We start from the raw sequence: 24272 nt of genomic DNA, 5'->3' as shown, positions 1-24272 counted from the left end.
GCAGTGCCACCTCGAGACGTCACCTTGCCTGGCTCCCGTGTTACACGGACAGGGAAGCTGAGGCCCAGAGAAGGGGGCGGTCCCGGGGGTCACGCAGCTAGCAGAGGACAGGACAGGACTCCAGCCTGGGGACTTCTTCTTGGGCCCCGAGTGTTCTCATTGTTCCCCGTCTCTCCTCATGGGCGCGGCTTCCGAGGCTCCCATCCCACACGTAGCAAACATTCCCACCCACCTGGAGTCGCACAGGCTGTTCCGTGGCTGTGGAAAAGGCTTTAACACGGTGGAAGATGACACAGGAGGTAGAAAGACGCAGGAAGCGTTTATTGAGAGCCAGAGCCGAACTCTACAGGAGGCAAAGGCAGGGCACAGGCAATCTCTAGTGTTAGTTGAGAGGACTGGGGAGAAGAAGGCGGGGACCGCCAGGATGAGCAGCAGCTCCCCAAGGCTGCCTCCTGCTGGCCCTTTGGGAGAAATGCAGGTGGAAGTGGATTTTTCTCGGCCGCTGCATCACCCAGTGACCTGAGGGTGGTTTTTCTCTGAAAGAGGCCCCTAGCCCCAGCCCCTCATGCTACCAGGGTCCCTGAAGCAGGTGGGGACTTCAGCAGTGTGATCGCTCGTGATGGACAAGCTGCGGCACCATCACTTCTTCCTCCCAGCAAGGCCTGTGTCCCCACCCTCAGGCCCTAGGAACCCTCTGGGATCCGTCCTCACTCCAGAGTGGCCCACCCTGACCCCAACTCTCTCCCGTCCGACCCCAGCTGGTCCTAGCCTCGCTCGCAACCCCCTGAGGGGTGTGTGAGGCTAACCGCTAACCCAAGGTCACCCTCTGTCCCTCACCTTTAGCGACATCCTGGTGTCCTTTCACCTACACCCATGGCTTTGGCCCTCAGCCAGTTCCAGCCCACCCCACCCCCACCCGCCCCACCCACCCCTACCCACACTTAGTATCCTGAAGCTGAGATTCTGAGCCTCTAGAGGGCACCACCAGCCAATTCTGGACACTATGGCCCTGGGGCACGTTCCTCCCCGTGTCCTTCCTAGGAACTGGCATCAGTCATTATGGCTTAAAGGGCAGGCCAGGGCCTGCAGCCAGGCACCCCAAGGTCACGGGCATAGACACTGGCGAGGCCAGAGTGCAATGGGAAAGAGATGAGGGGGAACAGTGCCCGCTCATCTGGTCACGATGGGGACGCTGTGGCCTGGAACTAAACACTCAGGTGCTTCCTAAGGGACCAGAAACGCAGGTAGACTCTGGTCTAACCCCTCACTCACCCGCCCGAGCTCACCTGCCCAGCCGGTCCTCCGGCCACACTCCCCCCTTCCTAATGCCATGGGGTGCCTTCAGGACTGGGCAAGCCCTCGGCCGTCTTCCGAGCCAGTCCAACCCCTGCTAGAATCTCCGCTATGCATCCTGGCCACTGCTGGCATACTTCCCTAACAAGGAAGCTTTGGGCTCTCTCTCTCCAAATGGGCCGCAGAGGATACAGCCAGAGGACAGCAGAGAGCCCCGCCAACTCTTCCCTCAGCAGCTCAGCCGTGAGCCCACAGCCTGCCCCGACTGCCTGGAAGGCCCAGGTCGGGGCTGCGGGGGCGGGCAGCACCCGCATCACTCCCGGAGGCCAAGCACCAGGCCGAGGGGAGACCCTCGCCTTAGGATGGGCCTGTCTCTGGCTGCAACGCCCTGGGCAGCCTGCGTGGGGAGGGATCTTCCCACCTCTTCTCTCCAGAGAGGCAGGCAGGGCACATTGAGCCGGCCTGGGAGACCCTCTCTAAAGGTCACCGAGGTAAAAATAGAGCTTGTCAGGGAGGGGTGGAAAACAGCTGCTCCTGCCTGGGACCTGGTGCCAGGGCCTGGCCAGGCAACCTAGGATCCTCTGAACACACCCGTCCAGTGCCAGGCTCCAGAGAGCAGGGCCAGGAAGGGAGGGAGGCGGAAGGAGCCCTTCAAAGCAGCAAGTCTAGGCTCCATACGTACAAGATCCGCCCTCTTCCAAGGCCAAGGCACTGGCGTGTCTGCTGACGGAGGGGGATCTGGACGTTTGCAGATCGCCTCGGCCAAAGCTCTATGGATGGGAAAGCTGAGGAGCGGAGGAAGGGTCTTTCCCACAATGACTGAATGACAGAGCCAGGGCTGGGACCCCAGCTCGGACCGCCGCGCCCCCTCCGCCCCCCCCAGGCCTGCACCCCTTATCTAAGAGGCCGGACCCCTCGGGGTCGTGGTGCTGGGGTCTCCCAACCCGATGACTCGTCTTTCAGTTCAGCCCTCCCGGGGCGGGATGGGCCGTGGGCAGGGAGGCTTTAGGTGGAGCAGGAGGCCTCGCTGGGGAGGCTGCCGCGCTTGAGCCTCAGGCTGCCGTTCCACCCTCGGGGACAGATGTTGTAGCCGAGGATGCCGGGCGACTTAGCCCCGGAGTCCTCGGAGTCGAGGGACACGTCGGAGTCCGTGGGCGAGCGGCGGTAGGGGAGGGGCCTGCGCGGCGCGGGCAGCGGGCTCCGAGGGATGGGAGCGAAGGTGGCCGCGGCGGGGCTGGGCCGGGCGGGCAGCGGCGAGCGCATGCGCGGCGGCGGCGGCGGCGCGCCGGGCGGGGGGAGGGGCCGCAGGCGTTCGGCGCCCGCCGGCCGCGGGGAGGCGCTCTTGCGCCGGGCCGCGTTGATGATGTTTCGCGCCAGGAGCGCCTGCAGCTGGCGGCTGGGGGGCCGCGCCTCGGGCTCGGGCCGCAGCGGGGACACAGAGCGCTCGCTCCACGAAGGGGACATGGGCGGCGGCGGCAGCGGCGGCGGCGGGGGGCTGCTCATGCGGCTCCCACGGCCCGGCTCCCACGGCCCCGGGCTCACCCAGCCGTCCAGGCTGCTGGGGGGCCGAGATGCTGCTGGCGTCCAGGGCGGGGAGGTGGGCAGGCTCTCCCGGCGGTCCTGGGGAGAGAGCAGAGAGGGTGGGGCCGGCGTTAGTGCTGAGCTCGGCGGTACTCGGTCGGAAGGGACCGAGTCGCCAGTGTCCACTGGGAGTCGGAAGGCCAGCGGCCAGAGTCGGGTCGTGCCTGCAGGAAAACACAGGTGTCCCAGCTTTTCACGTCTCAGGAGCTAGAAAGAGCCCACACTGCCTGCCCCTGTGCTCAACAGGGAGGCCGACGACTAGCGGTTTAAGAAGCCTTTACTACTGCATGAACTTGGGCAAGTTGCTTCAGCAACAGAAGCCACTCGAAGCCCCTGGGCTTCAGTTTCCTCCGCCGTGACACGGGGCTGTAATATAAGCGTGGACCCCACAGGGTTGTTGTGAGGAGTAAGTGAGCTAACTGGGGGAAATGAATATCACAGTATCGGGGGATCGCCTGGAAGAGTAAAGTGCGGCACAGAGGTCAGCTGTCATAGACATGCTGGAAGGATCAGGGGAAACTAACCAGACTGGTTCCCTGCTGGGAAATGGGCTGAAAAGGGCAGAATTCACAGCCACAGGGGTGGGAATAAGGCTTGTAATGTGTTACTTCTTATGTAAGTTTGTTTTGAACCGTATGGATATATTATCTATTCAAGGATTAGAACTACTGATCATTGCTATTAAGGTTGGACCTGGGAAAGACCCCCTCAGTCCCCTGCTGTGTCGCCACGATCTCCTCCTAATTGCTTCTTGGACGCCTGGAGCAGAGAGGACGTGCCCACTGACAGATGCAAATGCAGAAGGAAGCTGGGTGGTTCCTCCATGGGGAGCACCCTCCCCTCACAGGGGTTCTTGCCAGCATGCCATGGGCGTGGGGGTTCTGTGAGCTCAAGTTGGTGACTTCTTTGAGGTCAGGAAGCACTGCTCTGCCATACACATCGCTCCTGCTTCCTACCTCCTTAGGGACTTTGCAGTCTGCAGTCTTCTCCCATTCTTACTCTCTCACTGGCTCCTCAGAGTAGCCTGGGGACACAGCTGGCCTAATCACACTCAGGTTACCGTGAAGAAGGAGGAGTTCGGACGTGTGATTAGCTACACCCAGTGCGTGCTGCCCCACCAGGAAACGTGTGTGTGCCTGGGTGCTGCTCAGAGGCGGCAGGCAGGCTGACACGCAGTTTGAATGGCTTTGAAAGTGCAGGGCTTGGGGATCCGTGCTCAGCATGTATCTGCTAAACCATCCACCTGTTCAGCCAATCATATACCAGCAATAAGCCAGTCCACTCTGTCCTCAGTCTAATCCCTATTCATCAGCAGTCACTCCCTTCAGTGTCCCCTACCCAATCAAAATCTAGAACCAGGGAGTTCCCGTCGTGGCGTGGCGCAGTGGTTAACGAATCCGACTAGGAACCATGAGGTTGCGGGTTCGGTCCCTGCCCTTGCTCAGTGGGTTAACGATCTGGTGTTGCCGTGAGCTGTGGTGTAGGTTGCAGACGCGGTTCGGATCCCGCGTTGCTGTGGCTCTGGCGTAGGCTGGCGTAGCTCCGATTAGACCCCTAGCCTGGAAACCTCCATATGCTGCAGGAGCGGCCCAAGAAATGGCAAAAAGACAAAAAAAAAAAAAAAAAAAAAAAAAAAAAAAAAAATCTAGAACCATTCATAAGATCCATTCTCTCATCCAATCAGTAACCAGCCACAGCCAAGCCATCAGCCTCTCCTCCAATCAGCATCTAATTTCGCCCATCAAAAGGAAGCCATAAAGACTCTTCCCAAACGCGGCAGCTACTGGCTGAGCCCAGACTCGGGAGTGGAGCGAGTCCTTTGGTTTTCACGGGATGGTCATGTTAGGGACCCCCTCCAAGGCCCCAGTCATCAAGTAGGAAAGTTAAGGCTCAGCCTGGGCTCCATTCCTTGACTCCCAGTGTCAGAGCTGCCTACACGTGAACCAGAGACACTGCGAGCTGCTGTCTGTGAGCCATTTCAGGAATCTTTCAGTCAGCCTGGCTGGCAAGTGGGGCCAAGAATCATGAGCCGAGCCCATCAGCAAACCCTGAGGCAGAGGGGCCAGGGTTCTCATCCGGGAGAGGAGCAGGCTGGGGCAAGGAGGAGCTGCGGTAACTGTCTGAAATCTCCAAGGGTGTCTCCACCTTTGGTGGCCACAGGGGAAGGCGAGGGCCAGCAAGCGGAAGGAGTGGTAGCATGGACTTCTCAGGATGCCTTGGTTGGGATGCTGGGGGCGGCGGGGAGCAGCTCGTCATCTTCTGGAGGTGGGCCAGGGCCTGACCTCATCAGAACTGCCAGGTCTCGGTACTGACTTGGTGCATGTATATGTGTGTTGGGGGGGGGGGTATAACACAAAAAGCTGCGGGGAATCAGAACAATTCACTTTCTGACAAAGATGTCAATGTGTCGTGTACACCAGAACTCCCCGGAGATGCACATGGGTGATAATTCAAAAGGGGGCACCCACTTAACCCAGCCCCAGCCCCAAAGCAGGGCACGTGTGTGGGGTGAAGGCTGGAGCGGACAGTCCATATAACTACCAGAGCAAGGACACGAATCGGCAGCAGCCTCCGTGACCCTGTCATTGCGTGCAAGGGGACACTGAGGCCCAGAGCTGGACGGGGCTGTCTAAGGTCACACAAGGAGTCAGGTGCAGATCCAGCACTAGAACCTATTTTCTGGCTCTTGACTGGCAGTTTGTTCCGCTCCTCCAGGGGCAGAAGTTCACTGTTTTCAGGAACTAGGCAGTGATGGTCCTGGGAAGTGGCCAGAAATCCATCATTGCCGGGGTGGGGGAAGCCAAAGGGAACCAGAAAATACATATGCCCTGGCCGCAGGCACTTAAGTTCCACTTTCCAAGAATTCAAACAAACCCGGAGTGTAAGGGGCGTGGGTTCCCCCACCCTCTACACGCTTTTTGGCCAAACTCCAAAGGAAGGAGAAAACGACGCGACTTCCCCAGGATTCTGGCTCCCTGAGCGCTGACCCTGGGGAGGGGGAGGGCGGCCCTCACTTCCCAGGCAGCACACGTCTGTGCCCAGGGCAGATGCAGACACTCGGCAGACAGGGCAGGCAGCACGCGGGGGCACCCGGGCTCGCCCACAGCAATCGCCCAGTCCCAGTCCCAGCCCCCGCCCCCAGCCAGAACCCGCGAGGCGAGAGAGGGCCCTGACCGCCAGCCAGCGAGCGCGAAGAAAGAAAGAAGCGAGACAGGTTGGAGGCAGTGTATTGAGAACAGGAGAGAAAGGAGGCTGAGGAAGAGCAGGAGCCGCGGGGTGGAGGGCGGCTCTGGCCCTGCGGCGGCCCCAGGGGTGAAGGGAGGCGGTCGGTGTCGCGGGCGTCACTCCATCCTGGGAGGGGCTCGGCAGGGAGGAGCTGGGCCCACTGGCGACACCCCACGCGTGCCCCCCTATTCTGGGCCAAATGCGGAGCCGCTGTTGCCATGGAGACGAGAAAGCTCAGCCCAGCGCAGGTGCCGCCTCCACACCCCTCGCCCTGCCGAGCCCAGAAATAGGGCCGTGGAGGAGAGGGGGTGGTGTCTTGGGACGCTTCCATCTGAATGCGGCCTCCTGCGGCTCTGTTCTCTCACACCCCCGACAGGGCCCGGCTCGGGGATGCTGCAGCGCCCGAGGGTGTCAGAGGCCCTGAGAACTGCAGCCCGCCGGACTCGAAACCCTCCCAGTGCGAACGGGGAAACCGAGACCCAAAGACCCACGTGGAGACGGGCTTGAGACCCGGATCTCCTGAGTCCCAGCCTCTCCTTCAGACCCTTAAGGCCTCCTCTGTCCCTGCTAGTGGCTGGGCACCTGCCCCAGGCCTGGCCACGCCCCCACTGTTGAGGGGTCCTGAGCCTGCGCAGTCCTTGCCTGAACGTCCCATCTCCCGGCCTCTCCTGCCAGCCACACCCTCCCCAGGCCGCCCCTCTCCTCCCAGGGGCCTGTCTTATTACTCACAAGGGCTTTCTTCCAAAGCACCAGCCTTTCTCTCAATGCTCACAGACTGTCACAGCTAGGAGGGCCCAGAAAGGGAAAGTGACTTGGCCAAAGTCACACAGCAAACAGGAGGCTGAGATGGGACCCTCCTCTTCTGCGTCTCTCCCTGAGGCCCCTTCCATGACACACACACACCAAGAGGCTGCTTTCAGTCGGGCAGACCTAGGCTGTGCGGAAACCCAAACAGCGGGTGGACGCACTGCTAAGGGCCTGTCTCCTAGCTGCACACGCACCCACCCATCCTCATCCAGGGCTCTCTGTCTCGGGCGTCCCCGGCACCTCCCACACCCCGGAAGAGCGAGGGCAAGCCCGGTGGGCCTAGGGCGGGGGTCTGGGCTGAACTGCCGGAGTTCTCTCCTAAGTGGGGGTGGACGTTTGCGGAGGCAGGAAAGGCAGCTGAGCAGAGGGGTGGGAAGAGGAGCAGCAGGCAGCAGTGGTGGGCTGAGTCCTCATCCAGCAGAACCCAGGAGAGAAGAAAATGTGGAGGCCGAGCCAAAGGTCTCTGAAGCGGTGGAGAGCAAACAGGCTCCGGAAGGCAGAGGAGGGAGAGACAGACCCGTGAGGGGAGAAGCCAGCAGCAGGCAGAGGGACACGGAGGCGGCCGAGGAGGCAGACCCTTGGCTGGCTGGCTCCTCGGGCACGGGCAGGCTCTGTTTGCTGCAGAAGCCCTGGCGGGTCCCCTCTAGGCCTCTCCTCAGCAAGTCGCTGGCATCTGGACAGCTCCCGAGGGCCAGGGAAAGCCCCCGCCTCACGCGGGCCTGCCCAGGGCGTGCCGCTGGCTCTGGGCCCCTCCTCCCCACCCAGGAGCAGACCTCAGACCCCTCAGGCGCGGGGTCCAGCCGCCTGGTGGTCGGGGAGGGGCAGCCGGGAGGTGACTTGCCCGAGGTCACAGAGCTAGCCGCTGCGGCATCCGCCCTTGAGCAACGAGCGCGACTCGCCGGCCGCGGCCCTGGGCCGCTGCCTGCCACGCCTGCCCTCCGTCCAGCCTTCGGGCCGGGGCTCTGACGGGCAGTGGGGCCCCCGCGGGGCCGCTACTTGAAGCAGAAGGAAGGCTTCCACACCTGGGCCTCGATGCCGGCGTTGCGCGTGGAGAAGGAGGGCCTGGGGGCCTGCTTGGCTCGGGGAGACCACGCCCTGGAGGGAGACACAGGCGAGACGTCACTGCCGTAGGGGGGACTCACAGCGGCAGGCTGGAGGCCGTCCTGGCCCGGGGAGGCGTGGAGGCCGGGAGAGGAGCGCGGGGGCCGAGGCAGCGCGGGCGACGGCGGGAAGGCCGCCTTGGGCAGCGCGGGGCCCAGGTCCAGGGAGCTGGGCTTGGCCGGCGCGGCGGCGGCTCGGGGCACGGCCTTGGGCGGCTCCTTGATGGGCGAGAGCACGAAGAGCGAGGGCCGCAGCTGGTAGGGCGGCTGCTTGGTGGGCTCGGGGCGCAGGACCCCGTTCTCGGGCAGGAAGCCGTGGTAGAGCGAGGCGGGCGGGGTCCGCGCGGGGCTCCGCGACGCCACGCGGAAGGCGCCGGGCGCGCTGGCCGAGTACTTCCAGGAGGACGGCAGGGACATGGTGGGCGAGGGGCAGCGCGCCAGGTCGGGGTGGCCGGCGGACTCGATGACGTACTTCTCCATCCGTGACTGGCGGCGCGCGTAGAGCTCGGCGCCCTTCCCCGAGGCCTCGGAGAGGTTCTGGTTGGGCTTGGGCTTGGGCTTGGCCTGGATGCGCGGCGACTTGAGGCAGGAGGCCCACTCGGGGAGAAGCTCCTCGTGGGCCGCAGGGCTGGCCCTGTCCCGGGGCGCGGGCTCCTGCTGGAAGTTGGAGGCCTCGGCCCCCAGAGCGAAGGGCTCCTCCTCCGCGGCCGCCTCCCCCTGGTCCCGTTGCCTCCGCTTCTCGTCGGCCGTCTGGACCAGGTCCAGCAGGTCTGGGTTGGGGGTCACCTTCGGCTTCTCCACGAAGGTGAACATGGACTTGCGGCTGCCCCTGCGGGCCATCGACTCCTCCAGGATGCCCGTCTTGCTGGCCGGCCCCGCCTGGCCCTTCAGATGAGAAGGCTGGGGGTCGGCGCCGGGGTAGAGGGCGGAGTAGGACGGCGGAGACCGAACCCGGGAGGCCGGGGGCGCGGCGGACAAGGTCTCTGCGTAGGTGGGGGGTGGGGCGAAGTTCCCCAAGGGGCGTCTCTCCAGGGCGGGGCTCCGCTGTGCCACCAGGGGCCTCCTCTCCAGCACGGGGCTGTGGGACACCAGGTGTCTCTGCGGCCGCGGGCTCCTGTCTGCCGTGCTGGGGGCCTGGGGAGCGGGGGTCTTCCCCGCGGGATGTCGTCTCCCTACCAGGGGGCTCCGCTCCACCTGGCTGGTGCTCCCTGGCGCCTGGACCCCAAAGGGCCTGGCCGTCCTGTTGACCACGGACTGGGGCTTGACCAGTGTGAGGTGGACCTCGCTGTACAGCTTGGTGGGCATGGTGGCAGCTGCCCGCGCGGACGTCTCTGGTTCTGGTGACACCACGGGGGCGCCGTGCTGGACATCGATGAGCAGGGAGCTGGACTTGAAGTCTGGGGCTGGGGGCCCAGAGCCGGAGATGGAGGTGACTTCTCGGGAGAAGGTGCTGGTGGTGGTAGGGGGGGCTGAAACCTTGTCAATTCGGAGTGTGCTGGATCTCACCTCCGCAGCTGCCTCCTGGGGTGGCCCGCTAGCGCCCGGGGTGCTGGGCTGGAAATCTGGCACTGTGCCACTTGGTGGGAGCGGTGCCTCTGCGGAATTCTGTTGGATGCTAGAAAGTGGCAGGCTCTGGGGGGTGACAGGTGCCGCTAGGTTCTCATTGACGTCTGTGACTGGCAGGTTGTGGTGGCCGTTAGAAGCTGGCGTGATGAGCGTGGTGCTGGGTGAGGGAGGGTTTTGGTTGACATCTGCCTCTGGGCTGTCAGCCTCCGCCGGGGGTGGGGTTGGTGGGGTCTGCTGGGCCTCTCGGTTCTGGGACAGGTGGAGCCCATTGGCCGTCAGCAGGGCTGCGTTCTCCTTCAAATAAACCACCAGCGGCACCTCCTCCTCCTCGCTGGCCATCTTCTCCAGGTGCCGCAGCAGGCCGGCTTCCTCCGAGCAGCCCTCCATGCTGTGACCAGGGCCTCTGATGACGTCAGCGCTCTGGCAGGCGGGGCGTCTGGGAGGGCCTGGCTCAGGGGGCAAGCGAGGAGTCAGGCCGAGCCCCGGGGCATGGCCTGCGGGGCTGGCAGGGGGCACTCCCGAGGGCTCCCGCCCCCTCCGGCCGTGGCTTTCCAAGGTGAACTCGTTCACCCTCTCCCGGCGCCTGTTGAAGAGCTGGACGCCCCGGGAGCTGGAGCTGGGCGGGGTGGTGAGCTGGGCTGCGATCTGCCGGCTCCTCGCCTTGGCCTCTTTGAGGTCCTTCTCGGTCAGGCTAGGGCTCCGGCCCAATTCTGCGGGAGGGACAGAGGCGGGTTAGCAGGTGGGCATTGCAGAGCCACAGGGGTGCGCACGCAGACAGCCGGCCAGAGGGTCCCCCGCGCCCTCCTCCAGATGGCTGTTTCCCCTGGAATTTGATCCGTTTCCCAGCATCTCCTCTGCTCATAAAGACCCCGGCAGCGAGCGTGGCCCGACGCAGATGCCAGGACTCGTGAAAACCCTCCTGATTTCACCCTTTCCGGACGAACCGCGCGAAGGGCGTTGACGAGGCACTTTACCCAACTCAGCAGGACCACCTCACAGCTAATCCCCCAGTCACCTCGTGCCACCTTCGCCTCGCTCACCGGCTTTCCACTCCTCGGAAATGCCAACTGGGTGCTGCCCTGGGGCCTTTGCACCCGCGGTTCCCTCTGCGTGGGTTGACCTCTCCCGGGGGACCTGCTCTTTCCGCCTGGGACTCGGGTGAGGGTCACGTCTCCGGAGGGGCCCTCCTCTCTAATCGGCCCCCCTCGCCCCCACCCATCCCTTTGTCTTGTTCTCGGCACAGCGTCCGGCGCAATGCTACATGACCCTCTTTGCACGTCGCCTTGTCTGTCATTTGTCCCCCACCTGGGGCATAAGCTCGGAAGGGGCGGAGACCTTGCCTGACCCGTTCCGCCCTCTAACCTTGGCCCCTAGAATAGCGTCTGGCAGAAAGCGGCACGGGAGCATCCGTGCATGAAAGAACCGGCAGGACATTGCCCACGTGCCTTTTTAGGGCCCTTTACACGTTCACACTCACGTCAACACGAACGTGGTCTCAAACTCAGCTGTCAACACAAAGCGCTTCCTCTTTCGAGAAGAGGTAATCCATTGACAGGGTCTATGGATCTTTAAAAACTTTAACACATCAAAAGGTGTACAGCGAGGAGTTCCCGTTGTGGCTCAGCAGGTTAAGAACCCAACTAGGATCCATGAGGAGGCAGGTTCGATCTCTGGCCTGGCTCAGTGGGCTAAAGATCCGGTGTTGCCACAAGCTGTGGTGCAGCTCACACACATGGCTTGGATCCAGCATTGCTGTGGCTGTGGTGGAGCTGCAGCTCCGATCCGACCCCTAGCCTGGGAACCTCCATGTGCCGCGGGTGCGGCCTTAAAAAGACAAAGAAAAAAAAGGTGCCCAGTGACAAATGTCCTTCCACCTCTGAGCACGCCACACAAGTCAGGTAATAGCTGTTACTAGTGTCTTCAAAGCCCTTGCAGAATTTCCTCCCATTTTCATGAAAATAATTATTTAAAAATGCTCATACTTTTAACATTATGAAAGTGCTAAACCGGGCTCTTTTCAGGAGTGACTGTGCTGAGCATTGCTCGGCGTCGCCTCGTCCGCACGGGAACACGGGACGTGGGCCTCACTGGGCCACTTTACAGAAGTGAAAATGAGGCCCAGAGACTTGGATGAAACGCCCCTAAGATCTCACAGCGAAGAGGGCAGGGTCCCCTCGAGAGCCGCAGCACGTGCTCAAGCTGCCTGCTTGTCCCAAAGTTCGCTCGGAAGTGGGGTTTCAGTCTGGGACTGGGGTCTGGGGCCCGAGGTCAGGGATCAGCCCGGCGTGGGCCCATCTCCATCCATACCCTCGCCACAGGCCACCGTGTCTCCGTGCTTCCCCACTGCCCAGCTGGCACGCGGTCTGTGCTCACTCGTGCATACTGGATAAGGAGTGACGAGGTGGATGCGTGACTAAGGGGACCTGTGGACGCTGGGACAGTCTGTGGCCGTCGCCCCTCCCCCGCCGAGGGAAGCTCATTAGTTCTGGTGGGACGTGGTCCTGCCTGCCCGCTTCCTTGCCCCCATCAGCGCGGCCATGACGTGCTGAGTGGGCCCCCGGGGATGGTTCTCCTGGGCATCTTGCCAGCAAGGCTCAGAACTTGTGGGCTCCCGGAGCTGGAAGGGCCCTTAGAGAGGAGCTATTTCCTACCACCCCCATTTTACAGATGAAGAAACTGAGGTCCGAGGAGTGGTGCAGGACAGAGCACACGCTGGGGGCAGCAGAGAGGTCCCCACAGAGCCCGGGGTAGGGGGCGGGGGGGGGGTGCTGCGGACGGCTGCTTCGCTGGGACCAGGCCCAGGAGCCAAAGGCCCCAACCTCCTTCTTCCTTCCTCCCATCAAGACCTGATGCTCCCCACTCACCCCTCTGCCCACCTGTGCCCCCATGCGCCCTGACACCTGCTTCCTCCTGGTGGGGCGCCTCTCTCGTCTGGCTCACCCCATCTGTAAAAGATGAAGACTCTGGGGACTGGGCCAGGCTGCTCCCCTGGGGGGGCTCTTAGGGAGGGGCCAGACCCCCAGCAGGGCCTTGAGAGGTGGCTGGGCTCATGTAATGTCCCTGCTTAGAAGCCAGGCCTTCAGCCCAAGTCCAGGCTCTGCTGTTTGCTGGCCGTGTGACCGTGGCAAGTTCCTGCCACTCCTGAGTCAGTTTCCTGAACTGAGCAGACGGTGATCAAGGCACTGACGTTAGGCTGCGAGGCGAGCATGAGGTCCCACGTGCCGCGCAGTCACCGAGCCTGAGTAGACAGAGTAGGCAGGGTGGGGGCTCGCGCTTCCCTGCGCCGTGCTGGCAGCTGGGGTCCCCGTGAGACCCCCTGGAAGGGGTCAGTGCTACTTTAGCAAAGGACCTTCATTCACCGGATCGCGGTCCTGAGCAGGGTTGTGACCTTCTCCAGGTCACACAGAGGAGATTCCAGAGTTTTTGGGAGGCAGGGATCATTGCTTCAAATCACAGAACCTCAGGACCTCAGAGATGGTTGTCACCCGGCTCCACCCCCCCCCCAATTCCTGTGTCCCTGAAACCGCACCCCTGAGTGTACAAGCCTCTACACACCCAGCTGACAGGGAGCTCACTTCCCTGAGGGGGTGCCTTCCACTGACGCATTCCTGAGCCGCAGAGGGGCTCCTTCCGCAGCCCCTGCCCCTCCACACGGCTCGGCCCCCCAGCCCCGCAGAAAAAGAGCCTCCCCTCCGCCACGAGACAGCCCTGCAGAGAACCCGTCACAAGTCACGGCCCCGCGAGGCACGGTCAGGATACACATGCCTAGTCCCGCCAGCGTTTCTCATACCTCGGACCCAGACGCGCGCTTTGCACCGGCGATCTGCCTCCCCTCCCACGGCAGTTCCACGCAGCCCCCGTTACTGTTATTGGCTCTGCAGTGATGGGAAAACTAAGACGCAGCGATGCTGTGAGCTGCCCAGGGTCGCGGAGCCAGAAGGGAACGGGCCGGGCCACCCCCCGCTTGGAGTCCCGAGGCTGTCGGCTCCCAGGCACCGGCTCCTCAGGGCTTCGGGGTTCGCGTGACGCAGGCGCCCCGGTCCCTGCCCTTCTCTGTCCCTTCTCTTCACTTCAAGGCCCCGGCCCCAGCCCCGCCCAAGACTGGTTCCAAATGCCACGGGGCTAGAAAATGCCCCATTGTCCGAGCCTGAAGGCCCCCGGGAGTCCGCTGGCCTGGGGGCTTTAGGGAGGAAAAGGGTCACTGGGGAGGAGGCCGCGGGCCAGGACCTGGTCTGCTGACCTCAGCCAGGCCAGGAACCACCCTCCCACCTGCTGCTCTGGGACAAGAGGGACATAGCAGAGACGGCCAGGGGGTGACAGAGCCTGCCTCTGAAGGAGCTCCCGCGCCCCCATCCCAGCCCGCAGTGATTCCATGGAAAAGGAATTCGGCAGGAGGCGTGGACCAGGCCCAGCCAGCGGTCCAGACGACTTCTGCCACCCTGCGCAAACACAGCTGAGGGGACGGGGGCCGGGCCAACTCCGGGCATCCCAAGGGAGGCAGCTCCATCCCCAATTCCCCAGCCCTGGGGAATGCCCCAGCCAGCTCCATCCAAGACTGCGGTCCCTGGTGTCAGGGGGATAAAGGTGGCCGGGGGCCGCAGGGGACTGGTCCCTTGCTGGGCCCCCAATCTGCCTGGCTCGCCCGCACTGTACACATCCTGACACCCCCCTTCTCTAAGCCTCTTGAGGGCCAGGTTGGGGTGCTGGCCCTTGAAAGACCCTCCCTGGACAGCGGGTGAGGGGCTCTGAAGATGAGCCTTCAGGAGATGAAGGCACGAGGGAGCCTCAGGGAAGAGCTGCCTGGGGTCAGGAGCCCTGGGTCTGCCTGCAGGACCCTGTGGGGGGAGGGGACCAGAGGCCGCCTACAGCCTTTAGAGCGAGGGTCTGGCTGCTGGCAGGGTGGAGCCCTCACCACAGCCGCCGTGCAAAGTGCTGTGCACTCCCACCCGTCCTCTCGCTGCATCCTCCCCACGGCCCCGGAGATAAGACCACTGCTCTTCCCAGTTTGCAGCTGAAAGCAGAGCTCGGAAAGTCCGGCCCCGGGCCATAGGCTTGTAAGGCGCAGAGCTGGGATGCGAATCCCTGTCTTTTTGCTGCGTCCCGTCTCCTCACCACCGGCTTCTGCGCCCTGACCTGGTGGGAGGCGCCCGCGTGCTGCCGGATGCTGGCCTGCAAACCCCTGAATCGGCAGCACCTCCTGGTCCGCGCCCCCGGTGGCACCATGTCCTCTGTACACCCAGCCCCCGGAGCAACTCGCTTTCTGACGCGTCTTCCTCTTGGGAGGCCAGCTGATAAACAGACCCTTCCTCAGGCAGAAACGACTGCTGGGACATCATAAAAACCGCCCGAGGGGAAGGAGCTCCGTGGGGGTCCCGAGACCTGGGTTCACGTTGTGCTCAGGCAGAGACGAGCCCTGCTGGCCGTCGGGCCTTTGGGACCGAGGATCCAAGAGGAGGCAGGTGGGGCAGGGGACGGAGGCCGGAGCACCAGGTCGGGACAGGGAGAGAATGCAGGGAAACGCTTCTTCCCACGGCTGCTGCCACCGCTGTCGTCAGTGGGATTGTTGGCGGGCGGGGGGAGGGGACGGGGGGGGGCGAGGTGGGAACAGATTCTGGCTGAACTCCATTCCTATTGCGGCTGCCTGGGAGTCTTGGCAACGGGACAGGTAAACAGGCTGGGTACACTGCCCCCCTGGAGGGTCCGGAAGGAACCAGGGCCTGGCCACTGCACAACCTCGGCCTCGGCCGGGCAGGAAGATGACCTGGGCCTGAGTAATGGCCTGGCTACCTTGCCAGTCCCTGCCTCACATCCTGCCTGCTGAAGGGAGGAAATGAGCCAGGCTCCTTTCCCAGGGCCATCTCCCTCCACGCCAGAGTCCCGGGAGGGCAGCCTGACGGGGTCCCCACAGGTGGCCAGGCCTCCTCTCAGAGGAGACCGATTCCTCAGAGGTGGGCAGGAGTGCCAGGGGGGCATGGAGGACCCCTGACCCAGCTCCCGCCTGGCCACCAGCAGGTCGGCCCAAGTCATCACATGTCCCTCCCTTGACGCCCAGGGGGACCTGAGACCAGAGGGGGATGCCGCAGGCCCCAAGTCACACGCTCCAAACCCCAGAGGCCCCTTTGGGCACTCGCACTACTCACTCCGCTGGGTCCTCCTGCAGCCCAGCTTCCCCCTGGACGCGGAGCCGGCTGCGCGCTTCTCAAAGCCTCCGGGAAAGGCAGCCTCGCTGACAAAGAGGAAAATCCCACATGGAAAAGGCAACGCGGAGGAGCTGGATGTGACTTCTCTCCTCCACAGATGACTCAGCCTAGCTCTTTATCAGGAAAACCGATTTTGCAACAGCCTTTTAAATGGCCTCTCCGCCCCCAGTGTCTCCCCCGCCAATCTACCCGCCCCACGCTGCCAGATTCATCTTCCTCCCCCCCGGCTCCACTCGCCTGCCTCTCCGGCCGAGGGGGCATCAAGCGGCGAGTCCTCTGAGGGCCCGTCCGAGAGCAGGCGCTTCTGCCCTCTGCGCCCTCAGCAGTGGCCAGAGGGAGTCCCCGGGCCTGGCCCCACACCTGCGCCGTGACTTCGCGCCTCCGCTGTGGGTTTGCACAGACCCCTCGGCCTGGCACCTCTTCCTGTCTCCCATCCTTTCCGCGTGCCCATCCCCCAGCCACCCCTCTAACGCGAGTAGCACCACCCCCTCCAGCAAGCTCCCCCAGACCTCCAGTATTTTATCCGCACCAGCTAATAACCTCGTCACTTTGCATCGTGTTCGTTTTAGCAAGGGTTTCCCTCCAGGTGTGCTCCCCACGTGGCACAGGGCACACGCTGCATTTACACAGCCCTGAGGGCAGCAGTCCCCTAGGGTCCGTGTTGGAGAAGAAACAGGCACAGTGGGTGAGGTGCCCGCTCAAGGTGGTCCAGCTCATCAGAGGCAGAGTTGGATTCGCACCCAGGGTGGCCCAGCACCTGCCACCTGCGCCACGCTGCCTCCTCCCGACGTCTTGCCTTGTAGCAGTCAGGGTCTGGGGCTCATTACCCCCCGAGACTGTAAGAGCCTCAGGGCAGGCGCCGTGTCCCCACACGTTCCCGGGGGACTTGCCGAGACTTCGGCGTGGATGGGGGTGCCGATGGCTAAGACGCTGCCTGGCTAAGGGCTGAGTGTGTACTTTCTCCCTGAATCCTCACAGCGACTCACACGGAGACTCCTCACCTCCGCTTTGCAGAGGCGGGAGAGCAACGGAGAGCAGAGCCAGAGGTCTGACTGCTCCCGGGCCCAGGCGCCTGTTCTCAAGAGCTCTGCCCTGGAGCGGTGCCGTGCCACAGCACGTCAAGGATCTGGCGTTGTCTCAGCAGCAGTTTGGGTTGCTGCTGTGCCGCAGGTTCAATCCCTGGCCTGGGAACTTCCACGTGCCACAGGCACGGCCCCGCCCAAAAAAGGCTCTGCCTGCAAAGCAGGAGGCCTTGGAGCAGGAGGGGGCCTCAGAGGAAACACAGGTTGAGAAAGCTCAGGAGCCAAGGCCCAAGGGCAAGGAGGCTGGGACTGGCCCAGCTCCCAGTATCTCCCTACTGGCAGGGGGTCGGGACCAGGGGGGCAGGCAGGATGGGGGGGGTCTGGAGGGAAGCCGAGGCGAGGGCTCTGGTGCCTGGGCTCGAGGCTGCCCCTGTGGGCCGCAGGCACTGCTCACTGCCGGCTGGCGAGGCTCTGCTCTGGGGTCCTCTGCATAGGCGGGGTGCCAGCATCTCTGCCCTGTTCTGCTCTCCTGGCCTAACACCAATCTGCAGTCCGCCTTGCAGGGATCGGAAGTGTGACCCAGACAGGCGGGCTCACAGCACACCAGGAAGGCCTGGTTCACCGGGAGCCCAGCTCAGACCCAGGTTCTCACTCCGTCCAGCCCTGGTGAGGCAGGCCCGCCCCCCGCTCCCCCAAGCCCTCTCCTGCCGCATCAGCCCCCCTCCTCCCAGCCCTGGGAGCCCTGAGAACACAGGAGGGCCGCCACGCCCTCCCCTTCCAGAGAAAGCACTTAATCCAGGAGACAAAAAGGTGGCGAGCCAGGGCAGGGGAGACAGAATTTCCCCGAGACTGGGCCTCTGCGGGGGCTCAGGGACCCTAGCGCACTCTGCAGAGATGCAGGCCTTCCTCCTGGCCCCGTGGCAGCCAGGGGCCCCCCCGACTCAGCAGAGGCCGTTGCCCCGAGGGGTTCACCAAGTGGGGCCTAAGTGGCTGAAGGGTGAGCACCCCCACAGTCCACAGCCCCTGCATGCTTTACTCCGCCACGCATCCTGGAGGCGGATTCTGCATGAGTCTGGATCCCAAATTCATCGAGGTTTCAAGGCAGCGATCTAGAACGGTGGTGGTTCCTGGAGGAAGGGGAGGACAGGAAGGAGGGCGGGAGCCGCAAGGCGCTCGGGGAAGAGGGGATCAAGCCTCAAACGGCAGCACAGGTCCGAGAGGCAGACTCTGCCACCAAGGGCCAGGGGAGCAGGGCCTAGGGAGAGATGGATGGATGAGGACGAAGCAATCTGGGAAGGCTTCCTGGCGGAGGTGGCACATGCTGTGGGTCTTGAAAGATGGAGCTGTGGAAGCCGTCCAAGCAAGAGGACAGCCCAGTGGAGGCTGGAAGGGTGATCCCCACCCCTGCTCTCACCCCCACTCCGCTCTCACCCCTGATCAAGACAGCTGGAGACGGAGGGAGTTCCCTCGTGGTTCAGCGGGTTCAGGATTTGGTGTTGTTACTATAGCGGCTCGGGTGGCTGCTGTGCCGCAGGTTGGGTCCCTGGCCCAGGAACTCCCACAGGCCGTGGCACAGGAAAAAAAAAAAGGCCCTTGGGGTGGAGGAAGATGCCTGGCCGCCGGGCTTGTGAGGGTGAACGCGGTGGTCCAGGCAGAGGTCCCAGCGCCCAGGAGCACCGCAGCGTCTGCCCCGGGCCTCCGGGTGGGTTCGTAATTCCTCCGTCTCCGCCTCCCCAGCCATCTGTCTCGGCAGCTTCCCCGCTCTCCGCTCCCCGATCAAGGGAAGGCCAGCGCCCTGTGGTAAATTCCCCACATTCCTTCCCCACAGGAAAATAAATAACCCGGGAGAAAAAGCGCTGCAGGAATGATAATGACACGGGCACGCTGCAGCCCCCAGAGCAGAGCTGGGCGACCCGACCCGGGAGGGTGATGCCGCCGCCCCTCCCACGAGGCGCCCCCCAGGCCAGCCGACCCTTTCTGGGCCTTGGGCTCACTCTCATCTGGTGAAGAAGGTGACTGCCGTGGGCAGGCTTGGCAGAGGCTGGGGGCAAGCCTCTTATGGTCCAGGCAGCACTGTCATTCTTTAATATTTGCAAGCTCTGAACTGGATGAACTGTTAGACCCATTTTACAGATGAGGAAACTGGGGCTCAGACAGGCTTTGTGACCGCCAAGGTCATTACGCCAGTGAGTACATGTCCTCTCCTGCCTCTCGCTCCCTACCGTCAGCCCACCTGCGCCCCCTTCCTTTACCAAATGCCCCCAGAGCTGCGGCCCGATCCTGTCCCGGGTCCGGCTCCATAGAGCATCTTGTGCCTTTAGTAAATCACCTCACCTCTGAGTCTCAGCCTCCTCATCCGTAAACCAGGAATGATTACAACCACTCTGCAGTGGCTGCTGAGTAAATGAGATGCAGAAACGATTCCATAGCTTAAAACACAGTGCACACTCCTGAGGGGAGCTGCCTTCAGCCTTCTGCACAAACCTGCCTTGGCAGAGCCCTCCCAGGCCAGGGCGCTGTCTGAGGTGTCCCTCTCCAGCCCTCTCTGCATCTGGCTCTTCGGCTCACAAACACAGCCCAAGCTGCCCCTCCTCCTTGCGCTCCTACCCCCCAGCATCCTCTCTGCTGGGGGACCCCAGTGTCAACATCTAATGTGCCATAGCAAAGAGAGCCAGGTGTGCCATAGCAAAGAGAGCCAGGTGTGACTCCCAGGACTGCGTCGTGCTAGATGTGAGTGTCCAGGCCCCCTCGGAGCGGCCCCCAGGCCCAAGCCTCCTGGGAGGGAAGGGGTAGCCGAGGCTGGCTTCCACCACACAGCATGCGGTCCTGCAGCCACGAGGGCACTGTGGCCCTAGCCTGCAGGGGTTACCTGCCCTGCCCCCGTGCCACTCCCCAGTCACCAGGCGTTCTGGCTCCCCTCCTGCAGGAGGAGAGGCCAAACCATCCAGCTCCACCCTCCCCTTGTCCCCATGTCCCCTTGACCCGAGGTCAGGACATGTATTTCCAGGACTTGTTCTGTCACAGGGCGGGCGAGGGGCTGGACCAGTTGCTGATCCTCTTTGGGCTTCAGTTTCCATGTGTTCCAGAGAAGGGACTGGGGATAGGACAGGACCAGGGATTCCCGGAGTAGGGCGCCCCCACGCCTCTCGTGGGAGCAAAAGGATTTAAGTGGCACCCCGATATGTGCGTCTTACTGGTGACGGACGTGTCACGGAGTATTGGAAAAGGAGTGTGGTGAGCATCCCTAGGATTCCTGCTGCCTCGGGCGAGGTAAAGGTGGTACTGCAGTGGCAGGCGTCAGAGCTCAGAGAGAACGGATTAGGTACGGGGCGGGGGGGGTGCATGAACTAGTTCATTCAGCTGCTACTTCCTGCACATCCGCTAAGGGCCGGGCACTGGTCACGGCCGCGGAGAAAAAGAGACACCCCCGCTTGCGCTCCAGCAGGGGAGCCAAACAGTAAAGGGATGAGAAACGATACGGCCGGCGCGGCGGGTCAATTCCACGGAGGAGAGGAGGGCGGGGAGCTCCCCAGACTGTGCGGGGTGGGCCGGGGTGCGAGGGGGAAGCTGGCTCATCCCAGCAGGCCTCCCTGAGGAAGTGGCGGTGAAGGTGGGAGCGGGCCCTCAAGACCTCAGGGGCCCCCCAATTACAGCCCTTTCTGCGCACACCCACGCCCTGCAGCACGCACATTCAAGGGAGCTTCCTGAAGCTGGGAGAGCCTGGCCAGCAGCGGCAACCCCTTCCGCACACAGGCCGCACACAGAGGTGCACTCACGGAGGGGGCGGGGTGCCCACGGAGCACCTGTGGAGACACGCAGGCCCTCGGGTGGCAGATGGGCACAGAGGCACGTGCCGCAGGACCCACCTGGTGGGCGGGCATGTGGGGCTCCCCCTGCCGGCCCCCCAGTAATCCAGTTACCAGACCCCTCTTGGAGACGCGCGCGCGCGCACACACACACACATACAATGCAAAGTGTCCCGAGATGTGGTTTCAAGTTCACGTCCCCACATCCCTGCATCTCAGTCATGGTTTCCCATTTCCAGGGCTACATTAAAATCGGCCACCTGACACTCAAATGTCCCAAGGGATCGTGTTGCCTGGAGAGCACCCCCGTTCCCACCCCTGTGGCAAGCAAACGGAACGGCATGTGAAATGCCCGGCCCAGCGCCGGCAGCAGTCCCAGCCTCCACCAGCACCGTGGGCATCACAGGCATCGTACCGCCGGCTCCATCCCTTCAGGGCACTGTGGGGAGGGGTGCAAGTGACAAGGACATGGGAGGGGCCAAGACTCTGGGAGCTGGAGGCCTGGGTTTCAGTCTCAGCCTGGTCTCCGACCCCTTGTGCGGCCTCAGGCAAGTCCCGCCCCCTCTCTGGCACAGACCGGAGAGCTGAGTGCTGCCCAGTGTCTCCGGGAGGGTTCCGAAATGCTGATTCCTGGGCTCCTCTCCAGACCCAGGCCCACGGAGGCCTGAGGGGTTCTAAAGCTCAGCCGGGTTGGGGGACCCACTGGGCTCTCGACTCAGGGTTTTATGCATGTGTTTGAAAAGTAGCATTAACCTCCACGGAAACGCTTAGAGCACCTGGTGAACAGACCCCATGCCAACAAAAAGTACCCTTGAGCAAATGCATTTATATAAGTAATTATACGTGGTACCCATATTCCAGCCCTTCGACTGCCCACACTTTGATCATTTCCCAGCCCCTTCACGCCCAGCAGAGAGAGCAGCAGAGCAGCGACCGAGACGCTGTCTTACAGCCTAGGAAGGCCGAGGGTGCTGGCCGGGCTCGCACGGAGCGTAGACTCCGGGCTCCGGGCCAGAGTCGTTGGCTCAGCCTGCTGAGATGTGCCCGCTTGGGGCCTGGTCCTCTCCCCCCATGAGGCTGCGCCCTCCAGCCTCCGTGAGCACCGGGTACACAGGGGACACGGTCCTCCTGCGCCAGCTGCGCCGCTTCTCCGATCACCTGGGGACAACCTCAGCCCGTTGGGTTCCTTCCAGCCGGAAGGCCCTTTCACCGGGTGGTGCAGGGTCCCCACAGCCCTGAGGCGCCATGCCACCCTCTGATCTGCAGTGTCTTTCTGTTCCAGCTCCGCCACGTTCAGATCCCTGCTGAGCAGATCACTGCCTGGTAAACGCTAAGCCTGCTTCCTCCTCCGTGAAGGGGTCTCCTTCTGGCGCCCTTGCAGGGTGACCGTGCAAACCAGGGCTTGTGCATTAAGTACTGAGATGAGGGGCCACCGCGAACGTGTAGGCTCAGTGCCAGCTCCCGGAAGCCGGAGACCCCGTCTCCGTCCGCAGGGCGTCCACACCTGCCGCGTGTCCGCCGCCTGGTTAACAGGTGCCGAGCGAATGAGACGTGACGTTTGGTCACTGCCCGGCCTTCCTGGCCCCGGGTCACGGCTGCGTTTCAGGGTGGGCGCTGGAGGCACGGGGCGGGGACCCGTCGGGGCGCTGGGAAGGCAGTGAAGGCCGCGGGGGCCGAGCTCTGGGAGACCCGAGGGTGATCCAGTTGACGCGGAGGCATAAATCACGCACCGGCATGATCGCCCCTCGCGTCCTGTCCTGTGGCTAAGAATAGCGCGGCTCCCCTTTCAGGGATTTCTCAGGGGAGAGAGCAGGACAGCCAGATGGGGACAAGCAGGAAAGGACGGCGCTGCATGGACCGCCAGGCGCCCTCCCCTCAGGCCCGGCTCTCCTCACCCGCCAGACAGGACCCTGCAGGGCAGCGCCGAAAGGGCTCTTAGGGGCGACCTCCCGGACCAGCCCTGCCCCCAGAACTGCTGCCTTCCTCCTCGGTCCTGGTGCCGGGCCCCTTCAAGCCGGCGCCCAGGCCACCCCACCCGCCTCCCGTTCCCTCTTTGCGGTGAATAAATACAGGGTAGCTGGCTCCCCTCTTGGGTGTTTCATCTGGAAAACTCTGGAGCGAGAGGAGGATTCTATCGTTTTAATTAAAAACTTGTTTTTAAGTTTAAAAATGACTGTCTTAGAACAATGCTTCTCATACGTGAAATGTGCATAGCAATTACTCAGGGAGGTTGTTAAATTGCAGATTCTGATTCCGGGCTGGGGTGGGGCCTCCGTGTCTGTGTTTCTAAGAAGCTTCTGGGTAGTGCTGATCCTGCATCCAGGTTGCCCTGCGATCAGGACAGAAAACTGAGCGTCCTTCCCTGAAAACAGACGGAGGAACTGAGGCCCGGAAAGGAAAGGGGCCGGCCCGACGCGCCCGGTGGAGCTCCGGCCAGGGACGGTCCCGAGGGGCTCTGGGGTTGGGGGGTGCCGGGGGTGGAAGAGGGCACCGCCAGCGTTTCAGGGAGGCCATCCAGGGCCAGGCCTTCATTGGGCCAAAAGCTGAGCCTCCCGGGGTCCACGGGCCCCCACGGGGAATCCAGGGAAATAAGAATCTACCCAAACAGAGGCTCTCAGCTCCAGCGGCCAGGGTCCTCTGCCCACGGTCATGCCCTCACCAGCTCGCGTGAGGCAGGGGGACCCTCCTGGAAGGCAGGGTGCGACGGGGGGCCAGGAAAATGCACACCCGACCAGGGGGAGGCAGGTGAGGCCTGAACTCTCCTGCGGAGCGCTGGGGGTGGGGGGCCCGTGGCCCGCACCGCCAGGATGGGCGTCGGAGGGAAAGCAGGACAGAGAGGGCGAGAGCAGCCTCCCTCCTGGGCTCGGCCTCAAGCCCCTCTGCAGGCTTCGGCCCTCACTGTCCTCACGGTGGTTGCCTCACGGCCCCTGCAGGTTCTCAGACACGAGCCAAGCCCTCGCCCCAGGGCCTTTGCACCGGCTGCTGCCTTGCGAGACTCCTTTCCCGCACAGCCCTCGGGTGTCCCTTTCTGCCCACACTTCTCGGCCTCCAGGTCCGCTGATGGGTCTCAGGGCGGGCGCCTGTCCTCGAGGCCTCATTCCTCCGCCGCGGCCCCGCCACCTCCCTGCAAACTCTCATCAGCTTGTGATGCCGTCACTGTTTGTTTTAGGCCGGGCTGCCCTCCCCTCCCCCAGCGCAGGCACCTTGGCTCTCCCTCTCTGCTGCGTGCCGGCCCCGCGCCTAGGCTGTAGCCGGGCTCGGTAAACACCTGCTGACGGAAGGAGGGAAGAAACACTTGAAAACGCGGCTCACATCCACCTCCGAGGCCCCTGGGAGAAGGTGGGCAGGCCCCGGGCTTGCAAACCCTCTGGGTCTCACCCTCGGCTCTGCGCCACCCCAGCTGAAAGGCCCTCGCAGGCCGCCCCGCTTCTCCGGCCGGGTCTCCACACCGTCTGTCGGGCCTAAATGAGGCGGAACCGGTTCTGAAAGCAGGAGAGAGCTTTAACGGTAGCCCTGCTCTCTGTGTGAGGCCCAGAGAGGCAGAGGGCCTCATTGGAGGCCACACAGCCAGTGCGTGGTGACGCCAGACCCTCCGCACAGCCTAAAGCCGACAGGCCCACCCAGGCCCCGTGGGGGCACCCTCTGCCGGAGGCCGGGTGGGGGTGGGGGGCA

The 24272-nt window shown here is 63.4% G+C and overlaps 1 protein-coding gene and 1 long non-coding RNA gene across 5 annotated transcripts in view; one reads left to right on the top strand and one right to left on the bottom strand.

Moving 5' to 3' along the window:
* The window catches only part of LOC146405842 (uncharacterized), a 71427-nt gene that overhangs the window by 17401 nt on the left and 29754 nt on the right, over nt 1-24272 (top strand). Inside the window, exon 3 of one of the 2 annotated variants that reach the window (XR_014839169.1) lies at nt 20840-22770. The exons of the other annotated variant lie outside the window; for it this stretch is intronic. This is a non-coding gene — a long non-coding RNA (uncharacterized LOC146405842). Of the gene's footprint in view, nt 1-20839; nt 22771-24272 lie in introns of those variants that run through there. 2 annotated transcript variants of the gene reach the window in all.
* SYNPO (synaptopodin) overlaps nt 301-24272 on the bottom strand; it is a 52113-nt gene continuing 28141 nt past the window's right edge. For 2 of the 3 annotated variants that reach the window (XM_085015080.1, XM_085015082.1), the window contains 2 exons: nt 7929-10282; nt 301-2913 (listed from right to left, as the gene is read on the bottom strand). In XM_085015080.1, the coding sequence (XP_084871206.1) occupies nt 2299-2913; nt 7929-10282 (2969 nt within the window). In that variant the 3' untranslated portion in view covers nt 301-2298. Of the gene's footprint in view, nt 2914-6085; nt 10283-24272 lie in introns of those variants that run through there. The other variant, XM_085015081.1, reaches the window with a different exon arrangement.

Source organism: Sus scrofa, chromosome 2 (assembly GCF_054392235.1).
Source record: "Sus scrofa isolate SSC_HxYL_T2T_F1_AM1 chromosome 2, Sscrofa_HxYL_maternal_Yorkshire_Landrace_v2.0, whole genome shotgun sequence".
NCBI classification, from domain to species: Eukaryota; Metazoa; Chordata; class Mammalia; order Artiodactyla; family Suidae; genus Sus; species Sus scrofa.
Note: the sequence above shows the minus strand (reverse complement) of the source record. Positions and strands in the feature narration are given on the sequence as shown.